The 22,478-nt window shown below is 35.7% G+C and overlaps 4 protein-coding genes across 5 annotated transcripts; 3 read left to right on the top strand and 1 right to left on the bottom strand.

Annotated features, from left to right (window-relative positions):
- Positions 1 to 2,885: 2,885 nt before the first annotated feature.
- On the top strand, positions 2,886 to 6,743 carry LOC127260843 (alpha-xylosidase 1-like). Its single transcript, XM_051288812.1, has 3 exons — positions 2,886 to 3,171; positions 3,243 to 3,892; positions 4,783 to 6,743. The coding sequence occupies exons 1-3, from the start codon at positions 2,942 to 2,944 to the stop codon at positions 6,666 to 6,668; spliced, it is 2,766 nt and encodes a 921-aa protein (XP_051144769.1). The 5' UTR covers positions 2,886 to 2,941; the 3' UTR covers positions 6,669 to 6,743.
- A 2,147-nt stretch (positions 6,744 to 8,890) lies between these two features.
- On the bottom strand, positions 8,891 to 9,461 carry LOC127261241 (protein RALF-like 33). The gene has a single exon (XM_051289493.1). It carries the CDS (start codon positions 9,364 to 9,366, stop codon positions 9,016 to 9,018), a length of 351 nt encoding a protein of 116 aa, XP_051145450.1. The 5' UTR covers positions 9,367 to 9,461; the 3' UTR covers positions 8,891 to 9,015.
- A 1,920-nt stretch (positions 9,462 to 11,381) lies between these two features.
- On the top strand, positions 11,382 to 13,914 carry LOC127261227 (ethylene-responsive transcription factor ERF118-like). 2 transcript variants are annotated; one of them, XM_051289477.1, is made up of 3 exons: positions 11,382 to 11,530; positions 12,107 to 12,364; positions 12,438 to 13,914. In XM_051289477.1, exon 3 carries the CDS (start codon positions 12,702 to 12,704, stop codon positions 13,608 to 13,610), a length of 909 nt encoding a protein of 302 aa, XP_051145434.1. In that variant the 5' UTR covers positions 11,382 to 11,530; positions 12,107 to 12,364; positions 12,438 to 12,701; the 3' UTR covers positions 13,611 to 13,914. The 2 variants fall into 2 exon arrangements, with proteins under 2 accessions (XP_051145434.1, XP_051145433.1); XM_051289476.1 differs by lacking the exon at positions 11,382 to 11,530 and having other exon boundaries at positions 11,654 to 12,364.
- Positions 13,915 to 18,960: 5,046 nt separating this feature from the next.
- On the top strand, positions 18,961 to 21,053 carry LOC127260395 (zinc finger protein CONSTANS-LIKE 16-like). The gene is made up of 2 exons (XM_051288124.1): positions 18,961 to 20,390; positions 20,482 to 21,053. The coding sequence occupies exons 1-2, from the start codon at positions 19,239 to 19,241 to the stop codon at positions 20,761 to 20,763; spliced, it is 1,434 nt and encodes a 477-aa protein (XP_051144081.1). The 5' UTR covers positions 18,961 to 19,238; the 3' UTR covers positions 20,764 to 21,053.
- The last annotated feature ends 1,425 nt before the right edge of the window (positions 21,054 to 22,478 follow it).

The following is a 22,478-nucleotide window of genomic DNA, read 5'->3' as shown; positions in this document are numbered from 1 at the left end:
ATACCCTACACTTTATTCCCTCACATCATCTAAATAAAAAAATAAAATATACATTTCTTTCTCCATCACAGATAATTTTTAAATTATCCTACTTAATATTACCATATTACCCACCTGTGCCAAAAATAAATATTGCACGTTGTTTGAGAAGGAGGGAGTATATTTTTACTATAAGATAAAAATAATTAATTTTATTATTAATTTTTTTAAAAAAAAAACTCATGTTTGATTAAATAATATAAATTTTAATAATAGAAATATTCGTAATAATCAATATATATATATATATATATAAAGAGAATGTTGTAAAGGTGAATACTTCGCCATTTCTCCGTAGTCCAATATTTAATAGACACAAATATTCGTGACAGTTACAGTGGTTTTGTTGGAAAGAGGAGGCACGTGACAATGGTGTGGGTACTTTGTGGGGCCGGGACGTTTTCTGCGTAAAAATCAAGCATTAAATTTCATGATATAAAAGCATTCACGGGATGTAACACCACCATGTATGTGGACCCATATTCACATTAATTTATTATAAATTACTAATATTGTAGTAATATTCAATTTTTAGAGAAAATACAATTAAATTTATTTCTGTGTAGGCTAAGTGATTTTAGTAAATAAACAAATAATTATTGGGCTAGTTGAGTGGTGGCCCGTTTTCAATATAATGACAAGGCTTCAGCCCATTAGGCCCAAACGTTTCATAGTGTAAAGAGTGGGTGGTGGACCACAAGGCCATGGACCATCCATTTTGACACTTGCGAATTTCAGGACCATCAATGGAAATCAAATGCCCATAAGAAAATAATCACGATGGTGACATCGTCTTCCTAATTATTGGATTATAAATTGTGCTTTTATTTATTTAGGACAAAGGAATTTATATAATATCATTACTTTTCTAGATTTAATAATATTCATATAATTTTTGCAAATTCCATCTAACTAATCAAACTTGTCTAATTTGATAGGCGGTGTGATTTTCAACGCATTAAATTCCAACCCAATTTTCCAAATTGGATCACAAATCATGTGAAAAAAGATTGGAAATTGATCATTGGAAATTTATAATTCTTTACAATACAATGATCCATCTTATTTCGGGTTCATCTATATTCTCCACATTTATTTTTAATTAGGTAGTGGGTTCATATATATTCTCCACACAATACCTAAAGTGTGTTTGTTTGGGGGATTGGATTGGATTTACACTGTTCATCCAATTTTTTCTCCCAAAAAACATCAAATCAAACACCTCTTTTTTATTTTTTATATTATACTAAAAATCAATTTTACATTCAAAACATCACATCAACACCTATTTATATCACATCGTACAACTAATTCAAAACATCACATCAACACCTATTTATATCACATCGTACAACTATTCAAATTCAAAATTTTTACTATTCAAATCCCAACTCAAAATCCAAAACCCCAATAAGAGTATCCATGAGATGTGTATATTTGTGGCATATTGTATAATAAATACACATTCCCATACAAAATAAATAAATACATACACATACATGATACACCCTACCTACTCTACCAATGGAAACTTTACTTTGGACCACTAGTTCTTATCCTTACATCCAACATCTTAACACTTTCACGAATTCAAATATAAAATTAATAAAATAATCACAGAAATTCAATTTTATTTTTTTGGGAACATTTATAATACCCTTGGAATAAAATAATTCAAGCTCTCTCTTTAAGTCTTATTATACAGGTATATGTATGTATCATACAGTTTTAAGATATACAAAAAGTATCCAGTAATAGTCACCACATTATTAAGGCACCATTTTTTTCTGTTCTTAGAAGTATTCAAATAATTAGATTTAAAAGTGACATTTCCTTATTTGTATTGTATTATTATTATATTTATTTTCTATAAATGCATAACAAAACTAAAAAAAAAAAAAGAAAAAAAAAGTCCCGCTAAATATAATTTGATATGTCTTAATCAATCAAGATGCTCATCCACTATTAAAAAAAAAAAAAAAAAAAAAAAAGTCAAATAAGCACTACTGTGAATCCAAATTATGATAAACATTTGACAATATTTTTTTTTTAAAAAAATCACATCAAATACAATTTTTTTTTTTACATAATATCAAATCAAATATTAATTTTTTACTTTTGCAAATTTTCAAAATTTCAAAAATCTCAAAAAAAAAAAAAAAAAAAAAAAAAAAAAAACCCTTATCTTCCAAATAATCCGCGAATCAAAATACTATTATATGCAATGATCTTAACTATCTTCCTTCAATTCTAATATTAGCTATATAGGTGAGGATTAGATTGAATTAATTAGAAAGATGACACCATAGCTGGCGCTGCAATAATTCTTATCCCATCAAGACATCAAACACTAATCCCAAACTTTGTTACACACACACTCTCACACAATCAATTATATATGCTCCCATTAGGAAATGATAACCCCCAAATTAAAATGAATCAATATTTTCAATGAAAACCCTGCAAAATGAAAGCCATGAAAATTGAAATCTGAGCATTGCAGGGAGTAGTGGGCAGTGTCGGGATTAATCATAATAAACAGACAAAAACACCAAAAACCCTTTTTACAAGAGACAACCAATTGAGCCATATATCCTTATAAATTATAATCCTCAATATTACACACACATTCCGACAGAAAACAACAGAAAAAGAAAAAGAGAGTCTGATAGAATTGGGCATTGGGACCCTAAACAAAAATCACTCACTCACATGGAAATGCAAAAGGGGTCTCATCGAAATTTATCATTCCCTCAAACCTCATCCACATCACATGATGCATCCTATCCCTATTCATACATAATTCACAAATATGCCATGAATTCGTGCCACTATAAAAATACCCACCAAAAAAATTCACACCAAACATCACTATTGTCAGCATCATCATCATCGTCCCACCATGCTGCTGCCCCCCTCTTCCCCATTTTCCTCAATTATCAAATTATTGCTCTTTCTAACACTCCTTCATCGTCTTCCTCGAGCTCGAACAGCTCCTGTAAGAATCGGCAATGGCTACCGTCTGATCTCCGTCAGCACCCCATCCAACGGCGCTGTTTTAGCCACGCTCCAAGTTAAGCAGAAGAACAACATCTACGGAGCAGATATTCCACTCCTGCTACTTCACGTCAAGTAAGATTTCATTATTTAATTAAAATATTTAATCTTTAATTAATTAATTTTTTTTTTATAATTTCTTTCAGGCATGAAACGGAGAGCCGTTTAAGGGTTCGCATAACGGACGCAGAAAAGCCCCGATGGGAAGTTCCGTACAATCTTCTTCCTCGAGAAAACCCTCCAAACAAAAAACCACAAACACCACTCGCCATTACAAGAAAAAATACCTCGGAGCTCGCCGGAAAAGAGCTTGTCTTCACCTACACAGCAGACCCATTCACCTTCTCCGTCAGAAGAAAATCCAACGGCGAGATTCTCTTCGACTCGACCGCCGGTCTGGTCTTCAAGGACCAGTACCTCGAGCTGTCCACCAAGCTCCCGAAAGAGGCGTCCCTGTACGGGTTGGGGGAAAATACCCAGCCCCAGGGAATCAAGATCCGACCCGGGGAACCCTACACTCTGTACACCACCGATATCTCCGCCATAAACCTGAATGCGGATCTGTACGGGTCGCACCCGGTTTACATGGACCTGAGGAATACGGGCGGGGCCCATGCAGTCCTGCTGCTCAACAGTAACGCAATGGACGTCTTCTACACGGGGGATTTGCTGACGTACAAAGTTATCGGGGGCATTTTCGACTTTTACTTCTTCGCCGGACCCTCGCCGTTGGATGTCGTCGATCAGTACACCGCCTTGGTTGGCCGGCCCGCGCCTATGCCTTACTGGGCTTTTGGTACTCTTTCATTTCTTTCTTTTTTTGGCATTTAATTTAATTTAACTTTCTTGTGTCAATATGTTTATTTCGTTTCATTTTGTCACGCCCGAATATTCACACAAAAAAACCTTTGCATTAAGAAGATTGAGATAGAATTGAATGACTGACCGCGATTGTAGCCGTGGAGTGGCCTTTAGGGAACAGTGGCAAAATAATTAAAGCAGTAAAGTATGAATTCTTTGAAAGTTTCATTTTAGTATAAATTTTCTATTCAGAGTAGTGTTTAGTGGGAGGGATTAATGATTAGGTGAAATAATATAACAATAATTACTATGACGTGGCGCGTTAAGTTGCAAGTAATATCTGGAGGATATTTCTTTTCTTTGTTTTTTGTGTCTTAAAAAAGAAATTAACTCGTCCTTATCATAGTAATTAAATATAGCAACAAAAGAACACCCTTTTGGCTCTGATGACACAGAGAAGATTCAACAAAATTTAGGTAAAATGGTCAGAAAGCAACAACTGGACCACTGAACACCAACAATTTTCTTGCAACAAATCACCAGCTTAATTAAAACTCCAAACAAGACGACTGTACAGAGAGATACAGATGGAGATGGATCTAGAAGTACAGCTACAGCTACAGTAGTGATGTTAAAAGTAACTTTTTTTTTTTTTTTTACTTTCTTTTACTCTTTGACTAGTGGAAGTGAGTGGAGCCATTTCAACAAAAGCAATAATCAATCATCCATCAGTTAGTGTTGTGTAATAACTTTACAGCCCATCTCCATACAAGAAACAAAAAAGTTTCAAAACTCATCTACACACATAAAAGATACATTATTCAATTCAATTCGATTCAACATTGTGTCTAAATTTGCTGTACATAACATTCGTACGTGCTTTAGGTTTCCATCAATGCCGATGGGGCTACCACAATCTGTCCGTGGTCGAGGACGTGGTCGAGAGCTATAGAATGGCGAAAATACCCCTCGACGTCATATGGAACGATGACGATCACATGGACGGACACAAGGACTTCACTCTCAACCCGACCAACTATCCTCGACCGAAATTGTTAGCCTTCTTGGACAAGATCCATGCCCGAGGAATGAAGTACATTGTCATAATCGACCCCGGGATCGGCGTAAACACGAGCTACGGCGTCTACCAACGAGGCATTCAAAACGACGTATTCATCAAGTATCAGGGGAAGCCTTACTTGGCTCAAGTCTGGCCCGGAGCCGTCAACTTCCCCGACTTCCTCAACCCGAAGACCGTTGAGTGGTGGGGCGACGAAGTTCGACGGTTCCATGAACTCGTCCCCGTCGACGGCCTATGGATCGACATGAACGAGGCGTCGAATTTCTGCACTGGGCTTTGCACGATTCCGGAGGGTCGAATTTGCCCGAATGGAACAGGGCCAGGATGGGTATGCTGCCTCGACTGCAAGAACATCACGAGCACGAGATGGGATGATCCACCGTACAAGGTCAATGCGTCGGGGATCAACGCGCCGATCGGTTACAAGACTATAGCGACGAGCGCGTATCATTACAACGGAGTTTTGGAGTACGACGCGCATAGCATCTACGGATTCTCGCAATCCGTTGCGACTCATAAGGCTCTTCAACGGATCGAGGGGAAGCGCCCGTTTATCCTCTCACGCTCGACGTTCGTAGGATCGGGACGTTACGCTGCGCATTGGACGGGCGACAATAAGGGAACTTGGGAAGATCTTCGATACTCGATCTCCACGATGCTGAATTTCGGGATATTCGGTGTCCCGATGGTCGGATCGGATATATGTGGCTTCTATCCGGCTCCTACCGAAGAACTCTGCAATCGTTGGATCGAGCTCGGCGCATTCTACCCGTTCTCGAGGGATCACGCGAATTTCTACTCTCCAAGACAGGAGCTTTATCAATGGGATTCGGTTGCGATCTCGGCTAGAAATGCGCTCGGCATGCGGTACAAGCTTTTACCGTATTTGTACACGTTGAGCTTCGAGGCGCATACGACGGGCGCGCCGATGGCCCGTCCCCTGTTCTTTACGTTCCCGAAAGATACGTCGTTGTATGAATTGAGCACGCAGTTCTTGCTCGGTAGCAATCTGATGGTGTCTCCGGTGTTGGAGTCGAATCGAACCACCGTCGACGCGGTGTTCCCACCAGGGAGCTGGTACAACATGTTCGATACGACGGCGGTGATTCTATCGAAAGAAACAAAGAAAGTGACGCTCCGCGCGCCGCTGCACGTGATCAATGTGCATTTGTACGAGAACGCCGTGATCCCGATGCAGCGCGGCGGGTTGATCTCGAAGGAGGCGAGGAAGACGCCGTTCACGATCTTCGCAGCGTTCCCGCTCGGCGCGGATGAAGGACGAGCGAAGGGGAATCTTTTCCTCGACGACGACGAACTCCCCGAGATGAAAATTGGAAATGGAAAGTCGACGTATTTGGATTTGTACGCGACAATCGGGAATGGGAGCGTGAAGGTGTGGTCGGAGGTGCAAGAAAGTAAGTTTGCATTGGATAACGGGTGGATCATCGAGAAGGTGACGGTGCTCGGGTTGAAGGGTAACCCGAGCGGTTTAACGATCGAGGTGGACGGAAAGGAGACCCGCAATGCGAGGAGGGTTGAGGTGAGCATGACAGAACATGATGTGTACGAGGAAGAGAGTAGGAGTTATGGTAAGAGTAAGAATGTGATGGTAGAGATTAAGGGACTGGAATTGCTTGTGGGGAAGAAGTTTGCCTTGACATGGAAGATGGGATTAGGAGATAAGGCATGATGTTAACAATTCTTACATCATGTCCTGAGTTGTCTCAAGAATAGTTTGTTATGGAGAATAATTTTGGGTTGTGTGTGGATTAGATTTAAATTGGGCCTTATGTTGGGGAATGAAATGGTTATGGACCACCTAACTTCAACTTGGTGGTCATTTTCATTTCCTTTATGGCCTATAACTTATTTATCAAAAATTTTAAAGTGCTTTTAATGATCAACTCATTTTCAATAATTTTGTTATTCTAAAAGGATCTCTTTCGTATCTAGTAGTATTTGCATGAAAAGAGAATTCTTTAGTATTTGACGAATATTTCTTAACAATATTATTATCATTATTGGGTAGAGGAGAAAGAATCCTTACGCAACTACACTAATAATTTTTTTATTCTTTAGTAAGTGTTGTATCTTAGGAAGAAGAAAAAAAATGTTAATTATGGGTAATGTTAGAAAAAATCATGTTAACTATGGTCTTTATGCTTATAGGTGCTTATATTGCCAATATCAATATGGGTTCTGGTCCAGGGATTTGCATTCGGTCAATTTGATCCGAATTTTAAATTTGGATTGATTTTTTATTTATAAAAATCTAATTCGAAATCAAATTTTATAAATTCAATTAAATTTACGCTAACAAATATAATGTAAATTTTAAATTTAATATTATAAGATATAAGTATAATTAGCAAGTCAGATTAATTGATCATTTGTTTTCTTGCTCCATTTGCATCGGGTAGGGTCGGGTCGCGATGAGCTTGACAAAAAAAATCTTCTTGTTTGGACACGTCATTATCTCAGATTCGGCAATTCCGACGCACGCCGCCCTACTCTTGTGCAAATGTTTACAGAAAGTGTTCAAACAGATGGACGGCTGTGATTTAAAAGGCGGAAAAAATAAGCTTGATTTGCGAAATTAAATTAGAAAATTCGTGACGTGATGAAGGAATCGAGGGCCTATTGCAATTTGCAAATAAGATAATATAATAATAATAATATGAATTATTGTGTGTGAGTGTGAATCCTGATTGTGACTTTGGTTGTTTCCTTAAGTCCCTGCTACTGACTATACTTAGTCTATATTATTTTACGTTGATTTATCTTCCTTGGAAAAGTCAACTTTTCTACATTTCCCCTACTTCAAATTAATTACTTGCTACTTTCTCATATTCTAAATCAATATTTGATCTGATAATTGACATGTTACTTATTTAAATGTTAAATGTAAGAGAGCTAGTGAGGAAGCAAGAGAGTGGGAGAGTAGTCGAGAACACCTGTCAAGCATGGGGACACGTGTCGGAAGGTGATTGGAGAGTTACCAGATTTGTGGCGGGAAAGAAGGGCGGCGGTGGGCCCGGCGTCTGCGTAACGGGCGGGAAGACAAAGCAACCGCCAGCAGACTCTGGCCCAATTCTTACGTCCACATGCATGCCCACCATTATCTTCATTTCTATGTACATACAAACATGGCATGGCATGGCATGGTGCTTCTAGTAAAATATTACTAGTATTTTATAAAAATAAAATAAACTTTTATTAAATATAGATTATATAAAGAAAAAATGTACCTGCTAGTATAAATGAGCAGGCATGTACGGACACGGCGTATTAAAAATGGGCACGCTCGTCACGTGACAGAAACGACGTCGTCGCAGTTCAAAAAAATAAAGAAAAAGAAAAAGAAAAGGGGAGAGTATTGAATTACACACGGCCGCTCGCTTGACATAAAGATACTGGACATGAAAATACTTCTTTCTTGAGAGACTCCTGGAGTTGGAGACCAGATTAATCCACACGGTTGATTACTCCATCAACGGCTTGGATCTCTCCATCGTCTGATTTATTATCTCTAAATTTTGTCACTCAATTTATTTTACATGCATATATATTTATACAGCATCAAATTATATATTTATAATTAAAATATATCATTCCAAAATCTCAAATAGAATTTCAACTTTGTAACTCTATCTCAAAAAATCTAATACTAATAGAGTTACATGTAAATCGGTTTAGGTCCGGATGGAATCAGGTATGACTGATTTGAGTCGAACCGGACAGAAATCCCAATAGTATCAAATCTTACTTTGAATTTATTATATTAGAGTTCCACAAATCCCATAAGATAATTGTTTGTTATTTAATCACAAACATAAATCTTATTGCACGAAGTGTGTATAATACATAACTTACATACATACATGTGCTTGTGTGTGTGTGCGCGCGCGCTTGCAATAAAAATTAAAAGATATGAATGATTTATTTACGTGAAGAATTAACAATCGATGAAATGTTCATAACAATTGTCAAATAAAAGAGAATCAAATGGCACTGCACGGCAGGTGAGGAGCACGTGATCAGCGGTTATTCCTGGCGCACCTGGTGGCCCTGGTGCAGCTGCGCTGGTACGGATTGGCTTGCTGGTGGTCGCGGCAGTTATAGTACGACTGCCCCCGGTTGTTACACGGCACGCTGTTACTCCTCAGCGCGCCGTAGCTGATGTACCCGCCGGCGCCGGTGCCGACGAGCTGCCGGCGCGCCGATTCCGACTCCATCATAAGTTCGTCGCCGTCGAGGTCCAGCGGCAGGCCGTGGCTGGCGACGTCGAATTTCATCCCGAATTGGACGGAATTTGATTGCGCCGCCGCGGACATGGCGGCAGCCGCCAGCGCCACCGCCAGGAGAACAACCTCCGCCCGGAAAGCCATTGCCGTTGGCAATTAGAATTTGGTCGGATGGATCTATCGGATTAATTTGTGTTCGGAAATCGCAGGTTTGGATTTTTTGAGGTCACGTGCAGTGCAGTCGGGTGAATAAGATTCCGTTTGTTGTGGACATAGAGAACGGTCGAGAGTTACTGCCTGACCCGATATTTCTGCCGTTACACTAATTAAAATGCGGATTTGGATTAATATTTGATTTATTCTTTTTATTCTATTTATAGTATTGTCTAATCTGGGAAAAGTTTAGAAATGTGATCCACAAATTAGTTTTATATGAGAATAATTAGGGTGCTTAATTTGAATTAATTAATTACTGATCAAATCTTTACACAAAAATATAACTGATAGCTCATACTAACTATACATTATGTATAGATGTAATGGTAGAACAATTTGGTTAGTGAAGCTTCAAATATATATATATATATTTTTTGTCCATTTCAAATATTCAGCAATATTTTTAAAATATGAAATAATTAAATATATTTAATTTCTATTCTACAATTTTTTACTGCGTATCAATCAAATAAATATATATTTTTTTCTCTCATCGTAACAATTAATTTTTAAACTATCATATTTAATACTATACAACTAAATTCCCTGTGTCAAAAAGAAATGTTATAACCTATTTGAAACAAATGGAGTACTATGTTATACTTAATACTTTATGTAATAAGACCAATAATATTGTATTAAATAAACTATGTACATCTCATAAACTATGTACTGGTATACTTGATCATAAGTGATTGATATATATTTATTAATTATATAATGCCATTGTAATTTATCCTTTTATTTTAATATTGCTTCGATTAGTTAGATTTAATATCATTAAAAAAATTGTAGTTCAACATTAATTTATAATTAACTTTTTTAATAAACCATGTACAGACAAAGCCTTAAATTGTCCAATGTTGTTAGTAAATAGTATTAATTCATTTTTAAGTATTTGTTTCCTACCTAATTCTGGCATGAAGAAAACGTGACACAACTATTTACTACCTTTTTGGTACACATGAATTATATAAGCTCGAGATTATAAATTATAATACTAAAACTTCTATTCGTGCAAATGTTGTTTCATTCCCCATCCCCATCATTGGTAATTCCCAGATAACATATGTTATATGTAAGAAGGTAAATCAGTCAAATATTTTATTACAAATATGAAATATGATAAATAACCAAAGAGGGATTAGGTAAGAATCGAATTGACATAACAGGTAATAAAATCACACTTTGTTTTGATATCTGCAACGGATTACAGAATCTAATTATTGTAATTTGATTTCCTTCATGATAGCAATTATTTTGGAAACCTCTAATATTTCTAAAATTCTATAAAATATTGTGTAAATATGCTAAACGTTACAAGTGTGTAGGATGGATTATATTTCAAGCAACTTAAAATAATACATGAATAATTGCAATAATTTCCCAAATTTAATCCCAGCCACTAATCATGGCAAAAAAATTATTTCAACAGTGGCGTAATTGTAAATTTATACAAATACAGGCCCTCGAGTGCAATCCAGCTGGACGAAAAGTCAACATCGCCACCCCGCAACGTGGAAACCGCGAGGAGCAACCGGGCCCATGATCCAGGCCATCCATCCGACGTGGACCCTACATATTAATGGCGCTGATCCTCGCAGGACTCGAGCTCACAGGACCTGCCACAATACCCCACAATGCTACTGATTCCGGAGCCCACGCGATGCACCCGATACCAAAAGCGGGAGACTAACAAAAACACCCAGGACCCAAACTCCTAAACAAATCTACACCGTTCATTACGCATCCTTAACCGTATAGGACGCAGAGTCCCGAGAGTTCCAAAGAAATATGAAGGATGGGCAATGACATGGATGTCATGCACCATGTATGGCCATGGCATGTCATCATGCATTTAATTTCCTTACCACATACATACCATACAATAGTCTGTACATACACTATATATGCACCTACATACTCTTTTCCTCTCATTCAAACAATTGATAAATAAATAAACATATATATAAAGATTTAAAAAAATAAAAGAGTGTGGAAAAACAACTGCACCAAGTGAAAAAAGAGGGTAAAGTAGTGGAGACTGAAGAAGGAAGAAAAAGGGAAGAGGAAGGAGACAAAATCAAAGAAGGTACAGTGTACATATATTATACATACATACGGAGAGTAGAGCTGACACGTATATACGGAACCATTTCAATAATTTATTTACAGTTTGATGATATTATTGAGGTAATTGATTAATTATTGTACCACCAATTTCGTCTGGAGATTTGCGTCGCGACTGTGAATAGTAATTAAAATTAATGAATTTGAAAAAAAAATTAAATTAAAAAAAAATCTCTATTTCTATTTGATATTTTACTTTTTTGAGGTGATATATGAGAGAGAGAGGGCGAAGTTCTTGTAGTTGAAGGAGTTTGGCCAGTTTTTTTGTTTCAATAGTGGGAAGAAGTTAGAGAGGAGTTTCTTGATAATACCGTAGTAGGGCTGGGAGGGAGTTTTAGCTTTGTCATGTTGTAAATTGGCAAAAAATCGGAGCCATATATATCTAATCTCTTTCCAACACTCAGTTTAATTTGGTCTATCACGAAAATTTAAGAGAATTGTATTTTTATCGCCATATCTGAGTAAGTAGGTGTGTATGTCTACGTGCATCTGATCCGATTCTCTTCTTATTGGGGTGCTTTTTCGTCAAGTGTTGCAGAAGAAGAAGAGGTAGGAGAGGTAGTAGTAGCGGAGACGAAGAGAGTTTTGGTTGCAGAGATTTTATGTCGGCAAGTTCTGATTTGAGTGCTGTGTTTGGGGCTCCGTCGAACATCTCTCTTTCATCAGTTTCGTCTTCTGCTGCTTCTTCTTCTTCTTCTTGTGGTGATCACTGCGTGCGAAAATCCCTCTGCTGTGCACTTCAGCAGAGCACCCGCTGGTTCTTCCCAACCGTTTCGATGCGTTTGAGGCTCAAGAGGTAAAGATTGACAGATCTGTTGTTGACCTGATCTCTCTGTTTGATGTTGATGATGTTTATTTTTGGGGTGCAGGACTTGTTCTGGAGTCGAGTGTTTTGGGGGTTATCACATAAACCGGCTATTGAATCTCTACCTTTTGCTGAGAGGTCCTCGTACCTGACTGAGATTACATTCCTTTCCAAACCTCCGATTTACCTTTAAACATTTTTGTTCACTGATTTTTGTTTTCGAGACTTTGAGTTGAGTTTTGCCATTCCATTTTGTGGGTATTCTTTTTGAGGGGTTTTTCATAGTAGTTTAAGAGTGAGAAAGAGAAGAGAGAGAGAGAGAGGGAACATGCTGGAGACTCAGAAACAACCCATTCCTTCGAGAAAACCAAGAATGAAGCCCGAACCCGTTAGGCCCATGAGAAAAGTGCGATTCATTTGTGACGACCCTGAAGCCACCGACTCTTCCGACGACGAGGGACTCGCTGTAATGAAGAAGACAACCCTGAAGCGCGTGATTCACGAGGTTTGTTTCCCAATAGGAGGAAATGGAGGAGAAGAATCAGAGGGTTCCAACTGTAGCGAGAAGAAGAGGAAGAAGATGTGTCCGCCATTGATGGAGAGCAAGCTCAGCTCCGTCACCGGAAAGTACCGCGGCGTTCGCCAGCGGAAATGGGGGAAATGGGCCGCGGAGATACGCGATCCCATCAAGCATAAACGTGTCTGGTTGGGCACTTACAGCACCGCCGAGGAAGCTTCCAGAGCTTACGAAATGAAACGGTCTGAATTCGAGGCTTTGGCTCTGGCCAACAACCTCGACTCTTCTTTATCCGACAACAAGACCGTTTGTTCTAACGTTGTTTCTAAGGATGTCTCTGAGAACTCCAGCACCACCGCGACGTCATTCGATTCGCCGACCTCTGTTCATGGAGCTGACAATGACAAGGTTTCCTGTGCTGCCCACCACACTGCTGACTCCGACGACGAGGACGACTTAATCGCGCTCGGCCGAATCGGGGGAGAACTCGACTTGGATTTCCAGCTCGACTCCCTCATGATCGACACCGAATTCGACATCCCTTTCGATGATTTCGAGGATCTTCCGATATGCGGGCTGGAAGATGCCGACCATCCGGGTTCCCTGCCGGATTTCAATTTTGACTTCGATGCCTGCATCGATGCCCTCGGTTGGACCGACGATGCGCCAGCGACGGCGGCAATGATGAATGGAGCACCCCTCAATATAGCATGCCCATAAGTTTTGCAGCTAGTTCGTAAGAATCATTACAACTATGTACTTTGGTTACTTATGTTAGAGACAATGAGTTTGGTTGATCGATCGATCTCGACTGTGTTTATCTGTGTGTGTCGGATTTTAAGAGCTTGAAGTGTCTTATTGGGTTTTCTTGTGCTGTTGGAGCCGTCCAAGGAGGCTTCAAGCTTTGTATGGCTTGCTTAAATTGTTTCTTCGTGTGCATTTTCAAGAAAGAGATTCTTGGTCTGTGCATTTTCGATTTGGATTCTCATGTTGGGTAAATTATGGATGGTCTTTTGTTTTGTTTTGTTGATTGATGTTGGGGATTTTGTTGCATATATTATTTTTGACCGGATTTTATTGCATATATTTTTTTATTTCGATGAATATGAGTTGTGGATCTTAACTGGCAATTGGCAATTGGTGGTATTTATTAGTTTGGTATGTTTCAAAAGTGAAGTTGCATTTTGGTGTAGCCAAAACCCAATCAGCATTTTGTCTCACTACGGTTGTACTGTTACTGTGTAGTATAGTGTTCAATGTATATTCTTTGTTTATACAGTAATAGTTTTGCACTTTTTAGGCTAAATTGCACAAAATCCAGTTGTGGTTCATGAAATTGCACCAAATCCCCGTATTTTAAAAAATGTGTCAAATTTTCTTGTAGTTTGTGTTTAACTCCTTCAGCGAGCGATCTTCGATCTTTATTTAATGGTATTTAGAATCTCAATTTCTAAATAGCCAAAAAAATAATAAAAATAAACTCTTCAAACTTGAGAAAAATAAAAAAATAATAAAAATAAATTCTTTAAACTTGAGAAAAATAACCGGAGAATTTGACGTAGTTTTAGAAGTATGGGGATTTGGTGCAATTTCACGAAACTACGAGTGAATTTTGTGCAATTTAACTTTATTTTTATATATAAGAGATTACATTTATTATTATTATTATTATTAAATTACAGAACACTCTAAAAGTCTTTATATAAAAAAAACTTAATGTCTTTTTAAGAAAAATTAGTATTTTATATAATATTTATAAGAGAAAAATATATTTAATGTAACATTTTTATTTAAAGATGATTATTGATGAATAATTTTAAAAATGTCTAAGTAAAGATGAGTTTATATTTTTAGGAGTTAGAATTTTCGATTTAAATAGTTAATTCGATTGTGAATATTTTGGTTATAAAATAATAGTATTAAAAAAAAAATAGTATTTTATCTGAAATTCTTGAGATTTATTTTTTTTTTTTTAAAGAAATAATAAAAAAAGACTGCAATCCCTCAAACGAACATAAGGCATAGTGGTTTTTAATACACGATTCTTCATTAATATACAAATATATATACATAACAAGTTAATAAAAAAAAATTAATAAACACACACAAATGACACATCATTATTCAAATTAAAATTATTATTAATTATTATTATTATTATTGTTGTTGTAGTAGTAAGATTTGAACACGTTTTTACAAAATTCAGCGGAATCCTTTTCTCCACGTTTGACCAATAACAGCAAGTGCAGTTGGTGGATGGGGCAAAGACCAAAACACGATTTCTAATGTCGTCCTCCGACTTTTATTTTATTGCATTTTATATGACAATTAATAATAGTGCCACTCCCATTCACTCGCATCTTAAAATTCAATAAATTTTTCGTTGCCGATTATTTACGAGAATTACAAATTATAGAGTTTGTTGGCCAAACATGCTATCCCTCCCTCCTACACCCTATAGCCTATATAGCATTTATTTATATATTATAATAAAATAAAATAAAACCCCTCCAATGCCATTGGGTACATGGCATCAATTAATTCTTTAATTCAATTTTGCAATAAATATTAGTGTACTACAAAATTTTATAGTATCCATGCCAACATAGAAATAAATAAATAAATAAAACCTTGCCAATCAAGTAAATGACAGTAATTTTTTTTTTTTCAATAAAAATTAAAAATAAATAAATAAAAGGAATGCATGCATGTGAGTAGGTCATGGCATGTTTGCAAAATTTCTATCATCATATTCAATAGTGCGTGGCCCATTATTGACACTTGTTTGTGCCATTTTGTTGCTTCATCTGTAGGCTAAATCAATTGCCTTTTTTCTTTCTTTATATTGAGGGGTCTTCTTTGGAAATATATATATATATATATATATATTTTATATATGTCTGAAATTTCATTATTTTGTGTAATAATTATATTTCTTTAATTTTCCACGCACACATTGGTGTAATTTCTACAATGTAAACTTTTTTATTTCAATGTATGATGTAGCCTATGTTTGGTAATATGTAAGTTTTTAAAGTGCCCAACTTCACATGATTATAATTATGATTGTTAATTTTTCTTTAGACTATTTTCTTTTATTATTTTTCGTCTATTATATATATGAATATATTTGGAAATTAAATCATCGTGTCAAAATTAAGTAGGTGTGATGATTGAACAGGCATGTGAAATTTAGTTAGTTGATTGGCCCCAGAAGAAAACATAAAAATAAAAATAATTTGTGGTAATAAAAAGTCATGTAATTCATTAAGTTTGTGGGGATTAGGACTTCTCGAAGCCATTTTTTCTTTTCTCCAATTAGATAGTAAATGCAATTTTGTTGATTTTTTCTGTGCTTACGTGTCCAGCAAGGATTGGGTGTAATTTAGAAAGCAAATTTAATGGCACAGTATTTTATTTATTTATTTTTAACTTTTATTTTGTATGAACATATTAAAAAAAAAAAGGTATGTCGGTATAGCTTAAGAACAGATGTGCACAAAGGAATCAAAAAGATTCGTAGGCTGAGAATGTCCGTATTGTCGAGTGGGCTTTGCACTTTTTTTTAAGTTTTGAAACGTTGACTTTTTCTACAGCCCAATAACATGTTTCGCATCGTTGACTTTTGAAGAACATCTCTTTCTGCCCCAGTGTAGACATTAATTAAATTGATGTAATGGTGAACTTCAAATTGGGCCGCCAATTATAATAATAGAAGTAATTTATTGGGCCGAAGAAATGCTTATTGGGCTTCTAACTACACAGAGTACAATATTCGGAATGAGGGTATTTCCAGATTATTAGTATTATTTATTTATTACTTCCTCCATCGGTAAAATTATTATGTAGATTTGATTTAATACGAAAACTAAAAATAATATTTAATATTAAAATGGAGTAAATAAAAAGTAATATATATATATATATATTATAGAAATTTTTTTAAAGTAATTGCATATTGATTATTATTTATTAAAGTAAAGATAATAAAATTACGAACGAGTAATTTTTTTTTTTTTTTTTTAAATAAATTGAGAATAAATTTAACATACAATCAAGTAATGAATAATTATATAATTTTTGCTGACGGATGAAACATTATTATTAATTTTTTTTTTTTTTTCTTCAAATTGATACTACTAAGTATATGAGAATATATAGCCCCATAAAGGGTATGGAGTGAACTTATAATTGCAAAAGCCATAGATTCAAAACATAATCAATATTTTTTTTGATTTAGGATATTTGCATTATCATCAATTACTGACGGACGATTCAATGTGTCATTTGAGCTTCTATTTAACTTTAAAATGCTTAAGACATATATAAAATCTGAATAAATAATTTTAATTACAAAAAAATAAAAATAAAATAAAATATAAGTAAAAATAACACAACCAAAACCGAAAATATATATTGTAGATAAAGTATGAGTGAGATGGGAAGATTCGAACAAATAATTACAAGAGATATGGGTATAGATATATATATATATATATATATATGGATTATATTATGGGGAGAATTTTGGAATGAAAAAGCTAAGCCTAAGAGGGTATATAAGGCATCAAATGGATGACGACTCGACATCAAAATAATTATCAATCTCATTTAATTCCAATTCTGTCCTTTTCTGAGGTTCTTGTTTTTTCTTATGTAGTAGTAGTAGTAGTAGTATGAGTATGATGTATCAATCACCTTCAACGCCCCTTTTCATTTTCCAATATATCTACTTTTCATTTATTTATTTATATATTCTTATTATTATAAAAAAAATGTCAAGGTTAACCAATACGATAATGCCACTTATAGATCTAATCCATTCTTAATAGTCCTCCACAATTTCGTAGTGATATTTAACAAAAATATATGTTGGAATCATCTATTTATAATAATACCATAATTCTTGCATGGGAAATTACATAGGCACAAATATTACATAGGCACAAATATTACATGTACCCGAAGATAAGATTGAAAAAACAAATGTCCCATCAATACCAATCATAAAAACTTTTTATTACCGTTACCAACACATATAAATAATACCCTAACATACTATACTATTCATTTTATTAAATCATATACGTATATATGCAAATTCTTGATATATTCGAGAATGATGTCTTGGAGTGACGAAATTAAATAAACTTGGAAGGCATTCAATTAATTATCCATATATATATATATATGGTTATGGGCATGCAGAAACGGACTACAAATATATGTACGTATATATGGGCAATATTTGTTGGTGTTCAATTCACTTCATAGGCTACCTAAGTACGTGCACATGCAAGGACCATATAATAATTTATTCATTTATTTATTTTTAATTATACACTCCTCGACAAATTTGTCACTGACAATATTTTATGGGCACGCCCCTCTTTCATTTGGATATCCCTACCTCTCTAATTTAATTTTTTTACCATACATTTATAAATATAAACATTAATCCTTACCACATATAATATATAATAATACCACTCCGATCCACTTCTTGTTAATAGATAGAGATAATGACAACCTTAATCAAATCAAAGAATAAAGACTGATTTTTCCTGTATATATCTATATATAAATAAATCCAAGTTATAAATTAGTAATAAATCTGATGAATGTCTGGAATTACCAGAGATTTTTACAATGGATTTCTGGAAGCATCGATGTGGGAGATGGGGACCAACAATAACAAGCAGTAGTGGCTCAATTTCAATTCATTATCTAAAAAGATGAAAAGAAAACCCTAGCTAGCTAGCAAAAAGGTCCATTTCAGATTTTGAGAGTAGAGGCAAAAAGGGCCCCACAAATGAGATTGGATCAGACACGCTGACTTTTGGGGCCCACGTGGAAATTTACACGATCAGACTGTCGTCCAATCACAGCTCTCCGTTTTGGATCAAAATTTCTCCTCACCCAATAAGATTATCCTTATGGGCCCCACGTGGGCCCACCACCCTCACCTTCCCCCTCCCAAAAGCTGCCCTAACTTAGCAAAAAGTGCACCCGAGCAGAGCCTTTGTTCAATTAATTTATTCTTTAAAAGTGCCTCTCTAGTGGGTCTATACCAATCATGTTGTCTAGAGTCCGGGATCTCCGCACCAGATTAATCTTGATAAACCAACAGTGTAGATCTTTCTGGTTTTGAAGTCCATGGAGCTGGGAAATAGGAATCATCTAAATCCGAGACTTCTTTGTTCAAATAAATAATTGTAGGAATGACTCACTGACTGACTTTCTACTTCATCTTCCTTTTACTATTATTTTTTAATTATTATTTTAAATTACAAATCCTTCCTCTTTCTTCCTTGAGTTCAGTACCATTTCTGAGTTCCAGACATACATATGCAGCAGGAAATGAAGAAATCGATGGTTTCGGACAAGAAGCTGATTAACGCTGTCGGGGGGAAATCTGCAAGAGCGTGCGATAACTGCATCAAGAAAAGAGCCCGATGGTACTGCGCCGCCGACGATGCTTTTTTGTGCCAATCCTGCGATTCCTCCGTCCACTCCGCCAATCCTTTGGCCCGACGCCATGAAAGGGTTCGTCTCAAGACCTCTAATAATTCCATCAATTCATTCGACGACGACGACGACGACGGCGGCGATGACGACGGCAGAACCACCGCCGCCAGGTTGCAGGTTTCCGTCCCGTCCAGCTGGCACCATGGATTCACCAAGAAAGCTCGGACTCCGAGGAGGCACAAACGCCATGGGAGGAACCTCAGTTCTTCCAATTATAATTGTAATTATAATTATAATTATAATCATAATCATATTCCTCCTCTTCATTTGGTCCCCGAAATCGGATGCGAAGAATATTCCCACGACGAAAACGACGAGCAGCTGCTCTATAGGGTTCCGATCTTCGACCCCTTCGTCGCCGAGCTCTGCAATTCCGCCGCTTCAAATCAGGCGGCGGCGGCGGAAGCGGCGGAAGATGGGCAGACTTGTTTTGAAATTGAGCCCAAAACGACGTCGTATCAGGAGACCAACCATTTACAAGGGTTTCTTCCCTCTGAAATGGATCTTGCCGATTTTGCTGCCGACGTCGAGAGCTTGCTCGGGAAAGGCCTCGAAGACGAATCCTTCGACATGGAAGGATTGGGGATTTTAGATGACGACGGCGGCGGATCGTGCTCGAATCCTTTCAGGGTTAAAATCGAGGATGACGATGAAGATGAAGAAATTCGTCAGATTACAGATGTCGGGATTGATTTCGGAAGGGAATCGATCGAGCTCAATTTCGACAACGATTCCGCAATTCGATTTGACGAAGAAGGAGAAGATCGTAAACACGAGATTATTACAGGTGCAGAAGATCCAATCATCAGTTTCGATTCGACGAAAGCTCCGGAGGGAGATAATTCCGGCGGATTGACTTTTCTCAGTCTCAATTACGACGGCGTTTTATCTTCCTGGGGCGACGTCAAGTCTCCCTGGACCACCGGACGGCGACCGGAGTTAAAATCCGGCGAGTTTTTGCCGACGAATCTGGTATTCTTTATTTAAATTTCGATTTTTAAGAATTAATTAACCAACGTATGCTGACGTACAGACACACACATATGCTGTAAATAACTTCCAGGGCATCAACGGCGGGGGCGCGGCGGCGCAGTACGGAGAGATGGGGATGATGAACGGCGGCGCCGCGGCGGCGGCAATGGTGGACGGCGACAGGGAAGCGAGGGTTTCGAGATACCGGGAGAAGCGGCGGACGCGGCTGTTTGCGAAGAAAATAAGGTACGAGGTACGGAAACTGAATGCGGAGAAGAGGCCACGAATGAAAGGGAGATTCGTTAAGAGAACAAGCCTGGCGGCGGCGGCGGCGGCGGCAGCTTTTCCGTTGTACATGAATAACAACAAATAGGATAAGATAAGAGAAGAGAAGCATTAGTGAACATTAGTCTGCCCACCTGTCTGTCATCGCCATTGATGATATATGATCAAGTTCTGTTCAGACAACATTCTGCAGGCATGTGATATGCTTATATATATATATATATATGTATGTGTCGTGTATATAAATTATTACTAGTATACTACAATAAAATTAAAACTGTCCTCTATGCACATATATAAATATACATATGTATGTCTTATATGTGTAAAGATTTCATCTTTATTAGGAATTTTATCATCTTCTACTACTGTGTATAATTTATAATCCAATTTTATTATATATATGTATGCATTTATTATTCTTTTTGGTAGTTGATTTTATGGTCCATTTAGTTTAGCAATTTTAATTAAGACAATTTAGGGGCTCATATGAGCATATGTGGTCTTTAATTTTGAGCTCATGTTCGAGTAATTTGTAGGGTTTTATTTTCACTCAATTAGACAAATTTTAGTTTAATACTGTTATAATTGCATATCTCGAGCTAATTTTATAGTTAATACTAATTATTTGAACTTTTTTTTATTTTTTATTTTTTGAAGGAATTGGATTAGACCTTGTGTTCATTAGAAGTTTGATATATTTCATTTTTTACTGAATATATTTATGATGTATTATTTTTTACAAAATTTATTATATTCAAATTTTTATTTAAACGGAAATTTAAGATCAAAATACAAAATTGGTGGTTTATTATCATTGCAAAATTAGTTGTCATGTAAATGCATTAAGTTAAGTTCTAACCAATCTATTTTTTTTTTTTTTATTTGAAGGTTCAAATATTTTTAGATGTACAATAAAAAGATTGGGTTTGTTTCTTTACAAATTTTTTTAAACATATTTCTCACCGAAACTTAATATATTCTACACATTTATTATTTTTATATTACTAATACAATTATTTATACTTTACCTAAAAAATATTCTTCCAACCAAAACACAAAACAAACACGCCTAGACCACGCCTCCAAACATTAATACAAAAGTTTAAAAGTTTTATACTTTATCCGTCTCAAACCTTTCGATATTATTTCAAATTTGAAATGTTTAAAACTTTTGTAATTTTTCTTAATTACACACAATTGTTCTTCTTATACTCCTTAAAAAATAATTAATAGCATATATATATAAAAAAAAAAATAAGATTTTTTTTTTATCAAAATTATATTATACCACCTAAAAAACTATATAAAAACTAAAGTAAGGAAACAAAACCGGATGGAGATAGTATTATTATTTTAAATAATTGAATGTACGGAGTTATTCTAGAATATACTGATATACAAATATATTTTTTATTTTGTTTTTACAATTTAACTAAAATAGTTATGGCAAAAATAAAAATAAAAAATCTTTAGTTATGTTCTGGTATTATTAGCATTATTATTAATTAGTTCTCAAATGATGATAATAAATTTACTAAAAATGCAACTTATTACTATTTACAGATATATAGTTTATGTGTTATTAGATGCTGTGTATATGTGCTTTAGAAATATTTACCAGACACTTAGGTGTGTTATTTCAGAGTTTTGCTTTGTTTTTTAATTTTAGTTTTTGTTTCAATAGTAATTTAAATGTCATATTTTTATAGTAAACTAAAATTATTGTATAGTTAAAAAAAATAAAATCAAAATTTAAAACAATGTGGCCTATTGAATATAATCAAAACAAACTTTTTTTTT

This window comes from Andrographis paniculata, unplaced genomic scaffold (genome assembly GCF_009805555.1).
Source record: "Andrographis paniculata isolate CXL003 unplaced genomic scaffold, ASM980555v1 Contig62END, whole genome shotgun sequence".
In the NCBI taxonomy this organism is placed as follows: Eukaryota; Viridiplantae; Streptophyta; class Magnoliopsida; order Lamiales; family Acanthaceae; genus Andrographis; species Andrographis paniculata.
Note: the sequence above shows the minus strand (reverse complement) of the source record. Positions and strands in the feature narration are given on the sequence as shown.

Excerpts from the sequence above, each read along its gene's own strand:
- LOC127260843 (XM_051288812.1), top strand. The coding sequence starts at position 2,942 with ATGCTGCTGCCCCCCTCTTCCCCATTTTCCTCAATTATCAAATTATTG. Across the intron at positions 3,172-3,242 it reads CTCCTGCTACTTCACGTCAA|GCATGAAACGGAGAGCCGTT; the intron begins GTAAGATTTCAT and ends AATTTCTTTCAG. Across the intron at positions 3,893-4,782 it reads TATGCCTTACTGGGCTTTTG|GTTTCCATCAATGCCGATGG; the intron begins GTACTCTTTCAT and ends TACGTGCTTTAG.
- LOC127261227 (XM_051289477.1), top strand. The coding sequence starts at position 12,702 with ATGCTGGAGACTCAGAAACAACCCATTCCTTCGAGAAAACCAAGAATG.
- LOC127261241 (XM_051289493.1), bottom strand. The coding sequence starts at position 9,366 with ATGGCTTTCCGGGCGGAGGTTGTTCTCCTGGCGGTGGCGCTGGCGGCT.
- LOC127260395 (XM_051288124.1), top strand. The coding sequence starts at position 19,239 with ATGCAGCAGGAAATGAAGAAATCGATGGTTTCGGACAAGAAGCTGATT. Across the intron at positions 20,391-20,481 it reads AGTTTTTGCCGACGAATCTG|GGCATCAACGGCGGGGGCGC; the intron begins GTATTCTTTATT and ends AATAACTTCCAG.